The 13,077-nt window shown below is 43.5% G+C and overlaps 1 protein-coding gene across 1 annotated transcript in view; it reads left to right on the top strand.

Annotated features, from left to right (window-relative positions):
- Positions 1–400: 400 nt before the first annotated feature.
- Positions 401–13,077, top strand: part of LOC147632434 (transferases/nucleotidyltransferase) — a 30,821-nt gene continuing 18,144 nt past the window's right edge. Inside the window, exons 1-5 of the mRNA XM_086807258.1 lie at positions 401–580; positions 678–773; positions 1,735–1,812; positions 1,901–1,981; positions 2,091–2,313. Coding sequence (XP_086663384.1) covers positions 503–580; positions 678–773; positions 1,735–1,812; positions 1,901–1,981; positions 2,091–2,313 — 556 coding nt within the window. The 5' untranslated portion in view covers positions 401–502. The remainder of the gene's footprint in view (positions 581–677; positions 774–1,734; positions 1,813–1,900; positions 1,982–2,090; positions 2,314–13,077) is intronic.

Below are 13,077 nucleotides of genomic sequence, written 5' to 3'. Positions count from 1 at the left end.
CCCCATCTTCCCCTGGTCGCCTTGCCTGACCCGCTTGCTCGACTCCACCACCTTCCCCTAGCCTGGTCCCCTCCCTCCCTCCCTCCCTCCCTTGCTCTTTTGCACGCTTTGAAGAGCAAAATGCATACTCCTACACCTCTTGCACCATCATCTGCACGCTAGGAACTTGGGGAAAGAAAGGGTGCAAATGCTACGTGGCTAGGGAAGAAGCCATTTTCTAGAAGCGAGCAGAAATGCCATATGTCACAAAACGAAGCAGGATCATGCGAGATTCTTGGCAAAAAAAACTAAAAAATATCGTCTTATTTAACTTTAAACTATACTTGCGCCCTCAAAAAATTAATGAATGAACTCAAGAAAAAGATTTATCACATCATGTATGTATATAGTCAAGTATCATATAAGTTATTTTGCGTAGTGGTAAACCATAGCTGTTAGTAGAGAGTTGGAAAGAAGGCGGTGGGAGGCCATTGCAGCCCGGGGGAGGCCGTTGCAGCAGGTCATGGGTCAGCCCATGAATTTCCAAGTGGTGGTGCTGGCCGGGGGAACGCCCAAGAAGCTATTCCCTCTTGTTTCTAAGGTGCCCAATTACGCCTATTTGGCTTGCTGCCCTCGAAATTTAGAAATCAATGGAACCTCTGTGATGCGGATGGGTTGTGGTTTCTGTATCTATGCAGGACGTTCCAAAAGCTTTGCTTCCTGTTGGGAATCGGCCGGTTCTTTCCTACTTGCTGGAGCTTCTTGAAGCGAGCAATCTGAAAAATCTCATCATAGTAAGTGCCTCGTTTTCATCTTTTGCTTCTCGGCTTTGCCCCTAGGAGCACACATAAGCCACTTTTGTGATCAGCGTAACGATGCCATTGTTGTGATGCTTTTAAACACTAAAGTGACTTCATTGGAAGCTCAAAAACCTGACATGAAGAACAAGATTACCTTATTAGAAGAAGAAATTCTTTGGCTGCAAGAACTGTCAATCTATTCATATAATCTCACGAAACAGCTTGCCAATGTAAATAACATACCCTTGGGATTTTGAGAAAGGAAAAGGAAGCAGAATCAGTTGGAGTCACTTGCTGAATCTAGCGGTGCTTGAAAGAGAAGACTCAGGGTCACATTAGACTTCACCCTAAAAAATAAAGTTATGATGAATTGTGGATTAAGAACCAAGTTTGTATGGATATGGATTAAGAACCAAGTTTGTATGGATATGATGAATTATGGATTACGAACCAAGTTATGATGAATTATGGATTAAGAACCAAGTTTGTATGGATATGGTGTTGAAGCCCAAAAAACAAGGTTTGGCTTGCTAAAGCATGTGGTGTATTGATGTTATTAGGGTCTAAGCACACTTAGTCGGTTGCTGTGATTAGGGTTTCAATACATATTTTAGCCATCGTTGTGAATAGGATTTTAAAGCACACTCAGGAAGCCTTTTCCATAGCTAAAGCTAATTAGCACATTCATTTGTCAACTTTACAAGTACTGTTATGCCTAGAGCTGTTGAAGCCATGTTTGGTGTTCATTAGCCCACTTAAGGCTGGGTTTCAAGTGCTCTCATGCCTAAGGTTTTCAGGCACTCTCATCATTTATCACTTGTATGAGTAGCACAGTTGTTCCCTTAACATTCCAACGGTTTTGAAGTGGATTTGTATACAGTGATGAAATAGGGAGTTGACTTAGATTACAGTTGTAAGGTTCAGAGGTTGTGATGTATGAAGGTCTGTGATGCAGGTAGTGGCGGGCACAGACGCTGCAGTACGGGTTGGTGGTTGGATATCAGGAGCCTATGATGATCGTCTACATGTAGAGGTGAAAACTTAAACCGGGAAGAGTGCAACATGGCTAGAATCAAGGGAAAGTGTGGAGGCGTGCTAATGTTTGCCCTTCTTCACTGCAGGTTGCAGCTGTGGCAGAGGATGTCGGTACGGCAGATGCCTTGAGAGCTGTTTCCCATCGTCTCACTGCAGATCACATTCTTGTATGGTGGATTTTTCCTATGTTTTTGAGTTGAGTGCCCAATAACTGGAGCTTCTAGTTTCTTAACTGCTATTCTTTCTCCTGGTTTCCCCTGAGATTTGTGCCTGCAGGTTGTAAGTGGGGATTTGGTCTGCGATGTCCCACTTGGTGCGGTTGCAGCCATGCATTGTAGGAAAAGAGCATCAATGACAGCACTCTTATGTGCACGTCCAGCAGCTGGTGTGTCTGATGGAAGCTCAGGAGCAGGGGGAAAGGAGAAAGCTAAACAGCAAAGTCCTAGTGACATCATTGGTCTTGACCCTTCTCATCAGTTTCTTACATTTATATCTTCAGGTATGCTTCTATGTATGGTTCTCTTATGCTATATGCAGTTGTATCTATCACCATAGAATCATCATTTCATTCCCTGTCATCCTAGGATGGAAAGTAGAATGCAAAAGAAGGCTCAATTCTGTAGACAGATACCTCATTGTGCATTACGTGCTTTTCAGGCTGGGTACGAAACAATCTGGTTGTTTCTAATGACCTCTTATAATTTGAAGGCCTAGAAGTCTTTCCACTTTCTGCTGAGTTCTGGACTTAAACTTTCTGCTAGATGCTGTCCACCTAAGGTTAAGGGATATGGGTTTTTGTATACCAATCAAAGTACGTTCAAAAGCTGTTGCGGCTTCCAAGATTGTGAGCCCATCTCTACTCCGATGGAGCCAGGGGTGAAATTGAGCATGTATGATGATGGAGAGCCTTTTGATATGAGTATTTACAGCCACGCAGTGGGCTGCCTCATATACCTATGCAACAAACGCCCGGATATTCAGTTTGGGGTTTCCCAGTGTATCAAATTTATGCACAGCCCAGGTACAAAGCATTGGCAAGTAGTGAAGCAGATCTTCCGCTATCTTCAGGGCTCTCCTTGGATCTTGTGTTGGTATATCTTAGGGGGGCAGCTTGCAGATACATGCTTACAGTGATTCCGACTGGGTTGGTGACTATGATACACGGCAATCCACCAGTGGGAATTGTTTCTTTTTGGGGCATTCATGCATATCATGGTTGAGCAAAAAGCAGCCTACTTTTGCCACATCTACTTGTGAGGCTGAGTACAAGGCAGTCTTTACAACCATAATAGATTGTGTCTGGCTGAGGAGATTGATGGTTGATCTTCATGAGTGTTAGCAGCCACCCACCACCATCCTCACTGTCAATCAGAGTGCTATAGCCGTGGCACGAAACCCAGTGTTTCATGCACGTACTAAGCACATAGAGATTCATTATCGCTATGTCAGGTAGAGGATTCATGCAGGGGAGATCTCATTATCTTATTGCTCTACACAGGACAATGTTGCAGATCTGTTCACGAAGGCGTTGCCTCGAGAGAAGTTTGAAGCTTTCTACAAAGCTTTAGGCTTACTCTTCTACAGAGAGTGATCTGCACGGACCTTGTACAGGTTCACATTGCCACTATAGGAGGGATTTATTGGCATATATGCTATGAGTTATGCCACATAGGATATGAGTAGTGTCACATGTGAACATGGGCTAACCAAGGGCACTTTTCTCCCTTTGGGTTTTCCCCCTTGGATATTAGGTGTGAAAGAACACCACATATTTTGTATTTTGATATTGTGGAGTTAACTCACTCACTCTACACATTTGTATCTCATCTTTCTTTGAGTATCAATCACCATCTCTCTCTCACTCTCTTGAGAGACCTTGCTGCTGTGTACTTCTTTGTGTGTTCTCTGTTTCTGTGAAACCCTAACCCAATAGTATGCTAAGCTGATTTTTGCTCAACTACATAAAATTTCAGCATATCAAGCACACATGATTTTGCTATTTCACTTTGCCCATCCTTTTGAGGATGATAGACACACGAAAAACTAATTTTCATGTCCTTATTGTTAAACAAGCCCCCAAAAGGGACTCGTCCTCCTTGGGTCTCTACCTCCTACAATTGACATGGACATCTCATGATGTTTGAAGACCTACGCTAAGAAAATTCGAGCTATATGGTGGGCTTTAATGATCTTTCTAAAAGGAATAAAGCGTGTCTACTTGCTAAATCTGTCAACAATAGTCCATATCGCATCATTCCCAAAAGATGTTATGGGGAAATCCATAATGAAATCCATTGCAATACTTTCCATGGTTGGTTTGGGATAGGCAAAGATTGAAGTAAGCCATGAGCACCTTATGCCAGATTTCCAATATAAATGTTATGAAACATGTACCAAACATTTGACCAGTGTTGATGTTGACTCGATATTCGTCTCACAACCATATCCTCTTGGATCCGGCCAGCCTGGTGCGCCCATCAACACCGTTGTAAGCCCAACGGGGCGTGCCATGACAGACTCAACCACGTATCCAAGAGATAAAGATAGGGAGAAGAAGAGAGAGAAGGCATAGGGGATTTTGCACAGTACACCACACTGAGCAAGGAACATGTAACATGCAGCGGAAGTATTCGTAATTAAGGATCCTATCACACAAATGCTCACACCGTCTTCTGTATCTTGAGTTTCGCGAGTTTAGCAATTCACTTTAAGACTTCAAACTTTAAGAGATTTGAGAGAGAGAGAGAGATAGAAACTGTACACCGTATGGAGTCCCGAATTACCCACTGAAGAGCTCCCTATCCCGTTACTGGAATAGTATTTGATTTATTTCTTTGAAGAGACTGACGATAAGCCAAACGCAAGATCTCGGAGGACCAAGAGTCGGGCTTAACTCTACATGGCTGTAGAAGCACCAATGATGACCAATCTTGAGCCTATGCACTTGTAACATGCGGAAGCTTCAGGGGAGATCGGTAACTTCAATGCTCAGAAAACAGCACACTTGTCGTGACGAAATTAACACACAATTGAATATAGATGTGCAGAAAAATAGAGAGAGAGAGAGAGAGAGAGAGAGAGAGAGAGAGAGAGAGAGGGAGGGAGGGAGGGAGGGAGGGAGGGAGGGAGGGAGGGAGGGAGGGAGGGAGAAGAGGACACAATATTGGGTCTCGCTTTGCATAATTGCGTGGGCTAGTTCACACAGGCGGGTAGGCGGGTGGCTTAGCGCCCGTAGGCGCACACGCTTGCAGTCTGGCTGTTTGCGAAGGCGCCGGTGTAGTGCGCCGATTTAGCCAGTAGTAGTCGAGCAAGCACATCAGCGGCTGGTTCACACAGGTGGGCGCTGATCGCAGACGGTGTTGGCAAGCGAGCGCAAGGCACTTCGACGGATGGCAGGAAGGAGGCAAAGGATTTAGTGAAAAAGCTACAAAGCGTGAGTTTTTTTTTTTCTCATGCTTTCGTTTTTTTCCTAAACCTTAGTAAAAGGTTTAAAAAACCTACTTAATGCTTAAAGGTGTTTTTTTAAAAAGAAAACAGAATATATATATATATATATATAAAACACAAAAGCAAAAACTTAAGATTGCTTTTGGGGAAGCCTATATATCCCCCTTAAGCTTAAGATTGCTTTTGGGGAAGCCTATATATTCCCCTTAAGCGGGCTTCTTGCTACACATCTCGCAAGTTTTCAAGCTCTCAAGCTCTCAAGTTCTCTAGCACTTTTCTTGTGCAAGATCGAATTTTCTCTCCCCTTGTCCTCTTCAAGATGTTGACCCAAGAATCCGAGTTGGAGCCCCTTATCGAACGCGAAGGCTTGCCGGCTACAAAAGACACCGATGCCAATCTTTTCGATGATTATGTGTCAAAATCAGATTTCCAAGAGTTTAAAGTTGCTCTCGAAGCTTCTTCTTCGGAACGTCAAGCACAAATTGCCGCGTAGATGCAGGCTTTGCAGAACTCCATCTCTCTTTTGACTACTACTCTATCTACTCTTTCGGGTATGGATACCTTGGCCTCTGCTTTAGGCCCCAACATTACTCTGGAATAGTTCGGGGGCGAGCAAAAACAGCGTACCAAGGAGATAGTGGACACTTGGCTACATAAGTGGCAAGTGCATTTTCAGTTCCATCCATATGACGATGGGAAAAAGATCCAGTTAGCAGCAGGTTTCCTCTCAGGCAAAGCTTTGCTTTGGTGGAAGGAACTCAACCCTAAGCCAACGACTTGGGCACAATTCGAAGATGTCTTCAAGAAAGAATTCCTCAAGAAAGAGGATGATTATGATGTTGTTGCGCGATTTACAGCATTGACCATGACCTCGCAGCACCTCACTTATGAGGTCTATCTCCAGAAATTTAGGGACTTGCAGATGAAAGCTACGAAGATGGATCCCATAACTCTTTTGGGGTTCTTTGTAACCGCTTCCGACTCATACCGTTTACAGGTTAAAAATAAAAAATGCAAAACTTTGGACGAGGCCATTCATTCAGCTCGTATCTATGATGATACAATGGTCTCTTCCAAGTCTAAACCCGTTACCGAGTAGGGGAACAAGCACAAAAGAAAGTTCTCCGCACCAATGGCTAACACAACTGAAGGAAAGTCTTCGGACCAACCTTCGAAGAATTCAAGTTCGACACCAGCGAAGAAGAAATGTCTCCTTAGAGCTTTGAAGCTCAAGAAGGAGGGGCGTCACTTCATCTGCGAAGAAAAAGAACACATGTGTAACGAGTGCCCGAAACAAAAGGGTGCAAAGACCAACGCAGGACCCAAGCTAAAGGCAACTAACCAGTTGTCTTTGACAGGTACGTCAGTTATTGTACTTTCCCGCCCTAGTACATGTTCTGATTGTTTGTTCAACTCTAAAGTTTTTGGCTTGCATGATCTTCTTCGAGTTTATGGAGAAGTGAATGGCCATAGAATCCACATTCTTTTTGTCACGTGCACACCAGTCAGGTGTACAGTGACATGGCATCATTTTAGCATCATTAGGTATTTTACAGGCATTTATGCAATTTTACAGGCATTTTTCAGGCATTTATGACCAGCCGACTGGCATTTATGGCATTTATGCCCAGTCGTGGACATTCAGTAGCTGGCCGAGTGCATTAATGCTGGCCGACCAGCAGCCCTCATTCATATAAATAGAAGAGCCTCTCCATTCAGCAATCCAAGCTCATCATAGCAGCATTCAGCAGTGTGTTCTCCAACGCATCTCGTCCAGGAAGCTTTGGGAGCAGCATATCCAGCCAACGCATCAGCATAATCAGCAATGCATCATCATCAGCATCATATTTAGCAAACGCATTCAGTTCAGCCATCAGATCTGCAAACGCATGGAGCATCCACCTTCCCGTGTTGGAGAGCATCTGCGTTTCATCATCAGGTCAGCATAGCATCTGTTCCAAAGCATCCCTTCAGCGTTTCCTTCCCAGGAGACAAGGGAAAGATAGTGGACAGCAGTTCATTCAGCATATTCAGCATATAGGCAGCATATTCAGCAGTATAGATCCATTTGGATCTCATTGTAACCGCATTCATTCATCTAATATAGCTGCATTGCATTGACACATATTTGTTTATCTCTTAAACATCATTAAGTGCAGTTTATCTAGACTAAGGTTGTGATTACTACGGTCTTAAGCTCTCACATGTCACACTTTTAGACCCTGGCAGCTCACACAACTTTGTTAACTATAAACTTATGCAGAAATTGGTTCTTGATACGACACCCAGCAATCATACCTATGAGGTATGCCTACCTGCGGGTCGGAAAGTATGGGATCGAAAGGTGGAGATGCTACGAATCCGGATTCAGGACTACAAAGATACTCTGAAATGCTATATTATGCACCTAGAACATGTAGACTTGTTATTAGGGATTGAGTGGTTTAAGACTCTTCAAGTCCAGATAGATTGGTCTAGTCATATTTTTTCTTTTCAACATAAGAACACCCGGTATAGTATCTTAGGTGATTGTATACATCCCTCTCAGGGACCTCTTGTAAATACAGTTGATTTTGAAAATATAATGGATTCTTCTTTGTATACCGCTTTCCATTGTGTATTGATTCCACTTTCTTCATTTTTTATACCTTCTATGGATGTCAATGAATTAAGTGTATTTGAAAGCAAAGAATTACAGAAGATACTTGACTCGTTTCAAGATGTATTTCCTAAGGAACTGCCATCGGGCTTACCACCTGAAAGGGCAGTAGATCATTGTATTGACCTGATCCCTGGTGCTCATCCTGTTAGTATTCCACCTTACAGGATGAGCCAAGCTGAGGAAGATGAGTTGGCTAAACAACTCGAAGATTATCTGAGGATGGGCTAGATCCGTCCAAGTAAATCACCTTGGGGTGCACCTGTGTTGCTTAGAAGAAAGAAGAACAACACCTGGAGAATGTGTATAGATAACAAGAGATTGAACAAGTTGACAATTAAGAACCGTTATCCTCTCCCTAGATCAGATGACCTGATTGACCGGTTAGCAGGAGCGAAATATTTCACGAAGATAGATTTATGTACTGGCTATCACCAGATACGTATTCATGAAAAGCATGTCAAACGAACCGCCCTTCGGACTAGGTATGGCTATTACGAGTTTCTCGTATTACCTTTTGGGTTAACCAATGCTCCAGCCACTTTCCAGCAAATGATGAACGATCTTTTTCGTGAACATTTGGGGAAATTTGTGGTTGTGTTCCTGGATGATATTTTGATATATAGTCGTACTCTTGAGGATCATGTTAGACACCTCACGATTGTCTTATCTATTTTAAGACAGAATCGACTATATGCTAAGTTAAGTAAATGTGAGTTTTTTATGACAGACATCATTTACTTGGGACACAAGATCACTAGAGATGGATTGAGCATTGATTATGATTGAGTTCAGAAGGTTCTGGATTGGCCTATACCACGAACAGTGAAACAACTTCGTTCTTTTCTCGGTTTTGTTGTTTTTCTTCGGAAATCTGTGTGGGAGTACTCTCAGCTCACACTACCAATGACCGACTTGTTCAAAGGTCATGGACGTAAGTCAAATCAGCCTATCACTTGGAATAACGATCTGGATATGGCCTTCAGACTTTTGAAAGATAAAGTCAAGGAAGCACCTATCTTAGCATTACCCAATCCTAGTCGGCCTTATGTCCTTGAAACTGATGCCAGCGACTATGAAATCAAGGCTGCTTTATTTCAAGATGGTAGACCTGTTGCTTTTGAAAGTAAAAAGCTAGACGACACTCAATCTCGTTGGCCAACCCTTGAGAAGGAGCTTTATGCTGTGATTCACGCTCTCAAGGTTTGGAGACATTATTTATATGGCTCCAAGTTTGTGGTATTGACTGATCACATCAGTCAATCAAGTATGTGTGTGATGCGGATGATTTGAGAGGAAGGAAAGCTCGTTGGGCTGAGTTAATGTAAGATTTTGATTTTGAGATTCGTTATCGAAAAGGGTCCATGAATAGTGTTGCAGATGCGCTTTAGTCGAATTAGAGAGGTGAATACTTTGTCGTTCACCGAGATTTCTACTGACTTATTTCAGTCATTGAGAGGGCTTTGCAGGATTGATAGTTATTTTGGTTCATTTTGGCAGAAGATCCAGGACGGGAGCTCATTGATTGAGCAAGACTTGATGACTGAACAGCCTACCATTCAGACTGCAGGAGGCCAGTGGATGATTCGGAATGGTTTACTATTTCGTAATGACAAAATTTGTTTACCACAGATTTTGGACATTCGGTCCAAGATTCTTAAGGAGTGTCACGATGCCCCTTCTGTTGGACACCCTGGGGTACACAGGACATTATCGTTAGTGAAACATACTTTTTATTGGCCAAAGATGAAAGGGTATGTAGAAGATTATGTTCTCAAGTGTCAAATTTGTCAAGCAAATAAAGCTGAACGTTTTAGACAGGCTGGGTTGTTGCATCCTTTGCAAATCCCAGGTAATAAATAGGAAAGTATTTCTGTGGATTTTATTACCGGATTGCCAAGAACACATCAAGGCCACGATTCTATTTGGGTTGTGGTAGATCGCTTGACAAAAATGGCTAGATTTTTACCGACCCGGAAGACTATTACAGCTACGTAATTAGCACGATAATTTATCGAGCAATTGTTTAGACTGTACGGGTTACCGACAGGACATAGTCAGTGATAGGGATTCTAAGTTTACGAGTGATTTTTGGAAACTTGTTTTTGAGAAGTTGGAAACAACTTTGAATTTGAGTTCCTCATATCATTCTCAGTCTGATGGCCAGACTGAAAGAGCGAATCAGATTTTGGAGGATATGCTTCGAGCATATGTATCCAAAAGACAGAGTTCATGGGAGGATTATCTTCTTATGTTAGAATTTACATATAACAGTACTAAGCATACGAGTACAAGTTTTAGTCCTTTCATGCTTATGTATGGGTTTCAACCTAGATCACCTGTTACAGTGGGATTCTCAGGACTTCAGCATGATGCAACACGTAATTTTTTGCAAGATATGCAAGAAATGTTACAAGTTGCGAAGGAATCTATTAGAAGTGCTCAAGACCGAGATAGATTTTATTCTAATAGACATCGTTCATCCAGAGAGTTCTCTAAAAAGGAACAATGGTGTATTTGCGAGTTCTGAAAGATTCCGAGACTTGACGGACAGGTCGATCTCCGAAATTATCCCCTAGATACTGTGGACCATTTCGTATTACACGACGGATTGGTTCAGTTGCATATGAATTGGATTTGCCTTCTCATGTGAAAGTTCATCGTGTATTTCATGTCAGTAGACTTAAGGCAGTACTGGGTGGAACAGACCAGTTAGTTACTCCTCAAGAAATCATAGATGGCGAAGACATGACATTTGTTCCACACGAACCTGAAAAGATTCTTGGATTTCGTGAAAGAAGATTGCGTAATACGCTTATCACGGAATACAAGATCAAGTGGAAGAATTGTGTTGAGGAGGATGCTACATGGGAGACATTGACTACTCTTCAGAGAGATTACCTTGGCTTTTTAGTGAGCTCAGGAGTGAGCTCTTAGAGGAAGGGGAGTATGTCATGTGCACAGTGTGTATCTACCGTGTGCTACATGCACACAAGACTAGCTTTGAGGTTTGGGGAAGCTTGGAGCTAGGCAGGCTGATTGACGAGCTGAGTTAGGGATAGACTAACAGGCGGGCACCCAAGTATGGACGAGCGGACACCCAAGTGTGGATGCCCGATGACCGACCAAGAGCCTATAAAAGGGTAGCCAAGGTTAGTCATTAGTCACAAAGAGTCTCGCATGATTTGTGAGAGCTCTATGGTCTAGAGCCTGGATCTAGTGCAGACGTGCAGCTGCTTCATGCAGCCGAGGGCGGCAGCAGTCTCGAGGCCCACAAGGGTAGCTTCGTGGCGGTATGGGACGTCACGAGGTAGAGATTGGTTCGGTACGTCCATCTAGTTAGCTTAGCTCGTGGCTCGGTGGGGATAGCCAAGTCTTGTGGGTTTGCCCACGGCTGTCGTGGTTGGGAGGTGAGTCAGGCTTGCACCCCCTTCTTGTTTGTTTGGTTTGTTCGCAGGTTTCGAGTCTCGTACCAGGAGCGTTCTACGAGGAGATCCTATGGGGTTTTGATATCATTCTAGAGGGAGACTCAGCCCGGACTGGCACTGTTTTATGTGCAGGACAATGCACACCTGACCTTGGACTCATGTGCGGGACAATGCACACCTGACCTTGGACGACTGGAATGGAACCCTGGCTGACTCGTCTCGGACTGGGCTCACATGGGACCAATTTTCCATCCCAGGTCCTGCGCATTCTGTACAGATATGTCTACGTGGCATCCAAGTACAGGATACACGTGACATCCCCTTCTACTTAACTTGACGGAAGCTGCATAGCCTCCAAATAATCCGTCAATAACACCGGATAGTCGTCGAAAAACTCTCTGTCAAGCCATACCGCTTCGTGGGTCCTTCGGTCCTGAAACTTCGTGAGGAACTGTCTTTGCCTTCGGCCTGAGCCATGCTTGAAACGGTGCAAAAGGATCTGTTCTGGAACCATAACTTCAGCTTCATCAATAATATCTGGTTCCGCCTCGTCTTTAACTTCTGAAGGGATCGGACCTACATATGGCTTTAACCAACTGACGTGAAACACATCGTGCATAGTCCACCAACTCGGAGGTAGCTTCAACTTCATTGAAACCTCGTTAATCTTTCTCTGGTTGGGAAAAGGTCCGAAGCTCCTGAAAGACAACTTTGGGCATCGCTTGCCCACCTGTTTCAACCTTTGCTTCATAATCCGAAGATAAATCCAATCCCCTTCCGAAAACTTTATATCCCTTCGGTCTTTATTGGCTTGTCAAGTGTAGGCCTCTTGCGCTTTAGCCAACCTGTCTTTTATTGACTCTAAAATCTCCTGGTAAGACTCTGTCACTCTGTTTGCTTCAGGTACTGAAGACGAGGTCTTGGTCAATAGCGACTGGAATGGTCTTCCAAACGCTGCCTCATATGGAGTCCTGCCAATAGCTGAAGAAAAAGAATCATTCAAAACAGCTTGAACTAAAGGCAAATATGATTCCCACTTACCTTGCTGATCGTGGACATAACACTTCAGCACATCAAAAGCCAACTGGTTGTAGATCTCTATTTGGCCGGCCGTCTGTGGGTGAAATGCACTGGAAAAATTCAATTTAGTACCAAAGTTATCAAACAATACCCTCCAAAAATCATTGGTAAACTTGGCATCTCGGTCTGACACTATGGTCCTAGGAATCCCACCAATCGGGTACCAATGCCGAATGAACAACTGGGCAACATCCTCGGCAGTCACATTGACCCTGCATGGAATAAGCATAACAAATTTGCTAAATCTATCAACTATAGTTAAGCACTAAGTATTATGCTTACTCAGACTAGGAGGCAGATTCGTGACAAAGTCCATCGAAATATCTTGGAAAGGTCCCTCAGGAATTGGCAAGGGCTGTAATAATTCTATCTTCTTTCCACTAGGAGCTTTCACCTTTTGACAAATATCACAGTGTTGTACATATGAAAACACATCTCGCCTCATCTTTGGCCAATAATATTGCCGTTCCAATTTCTCCAGAGTCGAATTCATGCCCCCTATGACCACCAGTAATGGCGTCATGGGCGTCATGGAGAAGAGCTGCCGTGAACGACTTCGTGACACATAGTCGGCCTTTGTAAAAAGCCAACCATCGCGTATCAAAAAGTGGCATGGTCCTGTGGCATCCAATGCCTGTTCCCACTGTGT

Source organism: Cibotium barometz, chromosome 13 (assembly GCF_041138505.1).
Source record: "Cibotium barometz isolate CiBa-2024 chromosome 13, ASM4113850v1, whole genome shotgun sequence".
Taxonomy (NCBI): Eukaryota; Viridiplantae; Streptophyta; class Polypodiopsida; order Cyatheales; family Cibotiaceae; genus Cibotium; species Cibotium barometz.
This window is presented reverse-complemented; position numbering and strand designations above follow the sequence as displayed.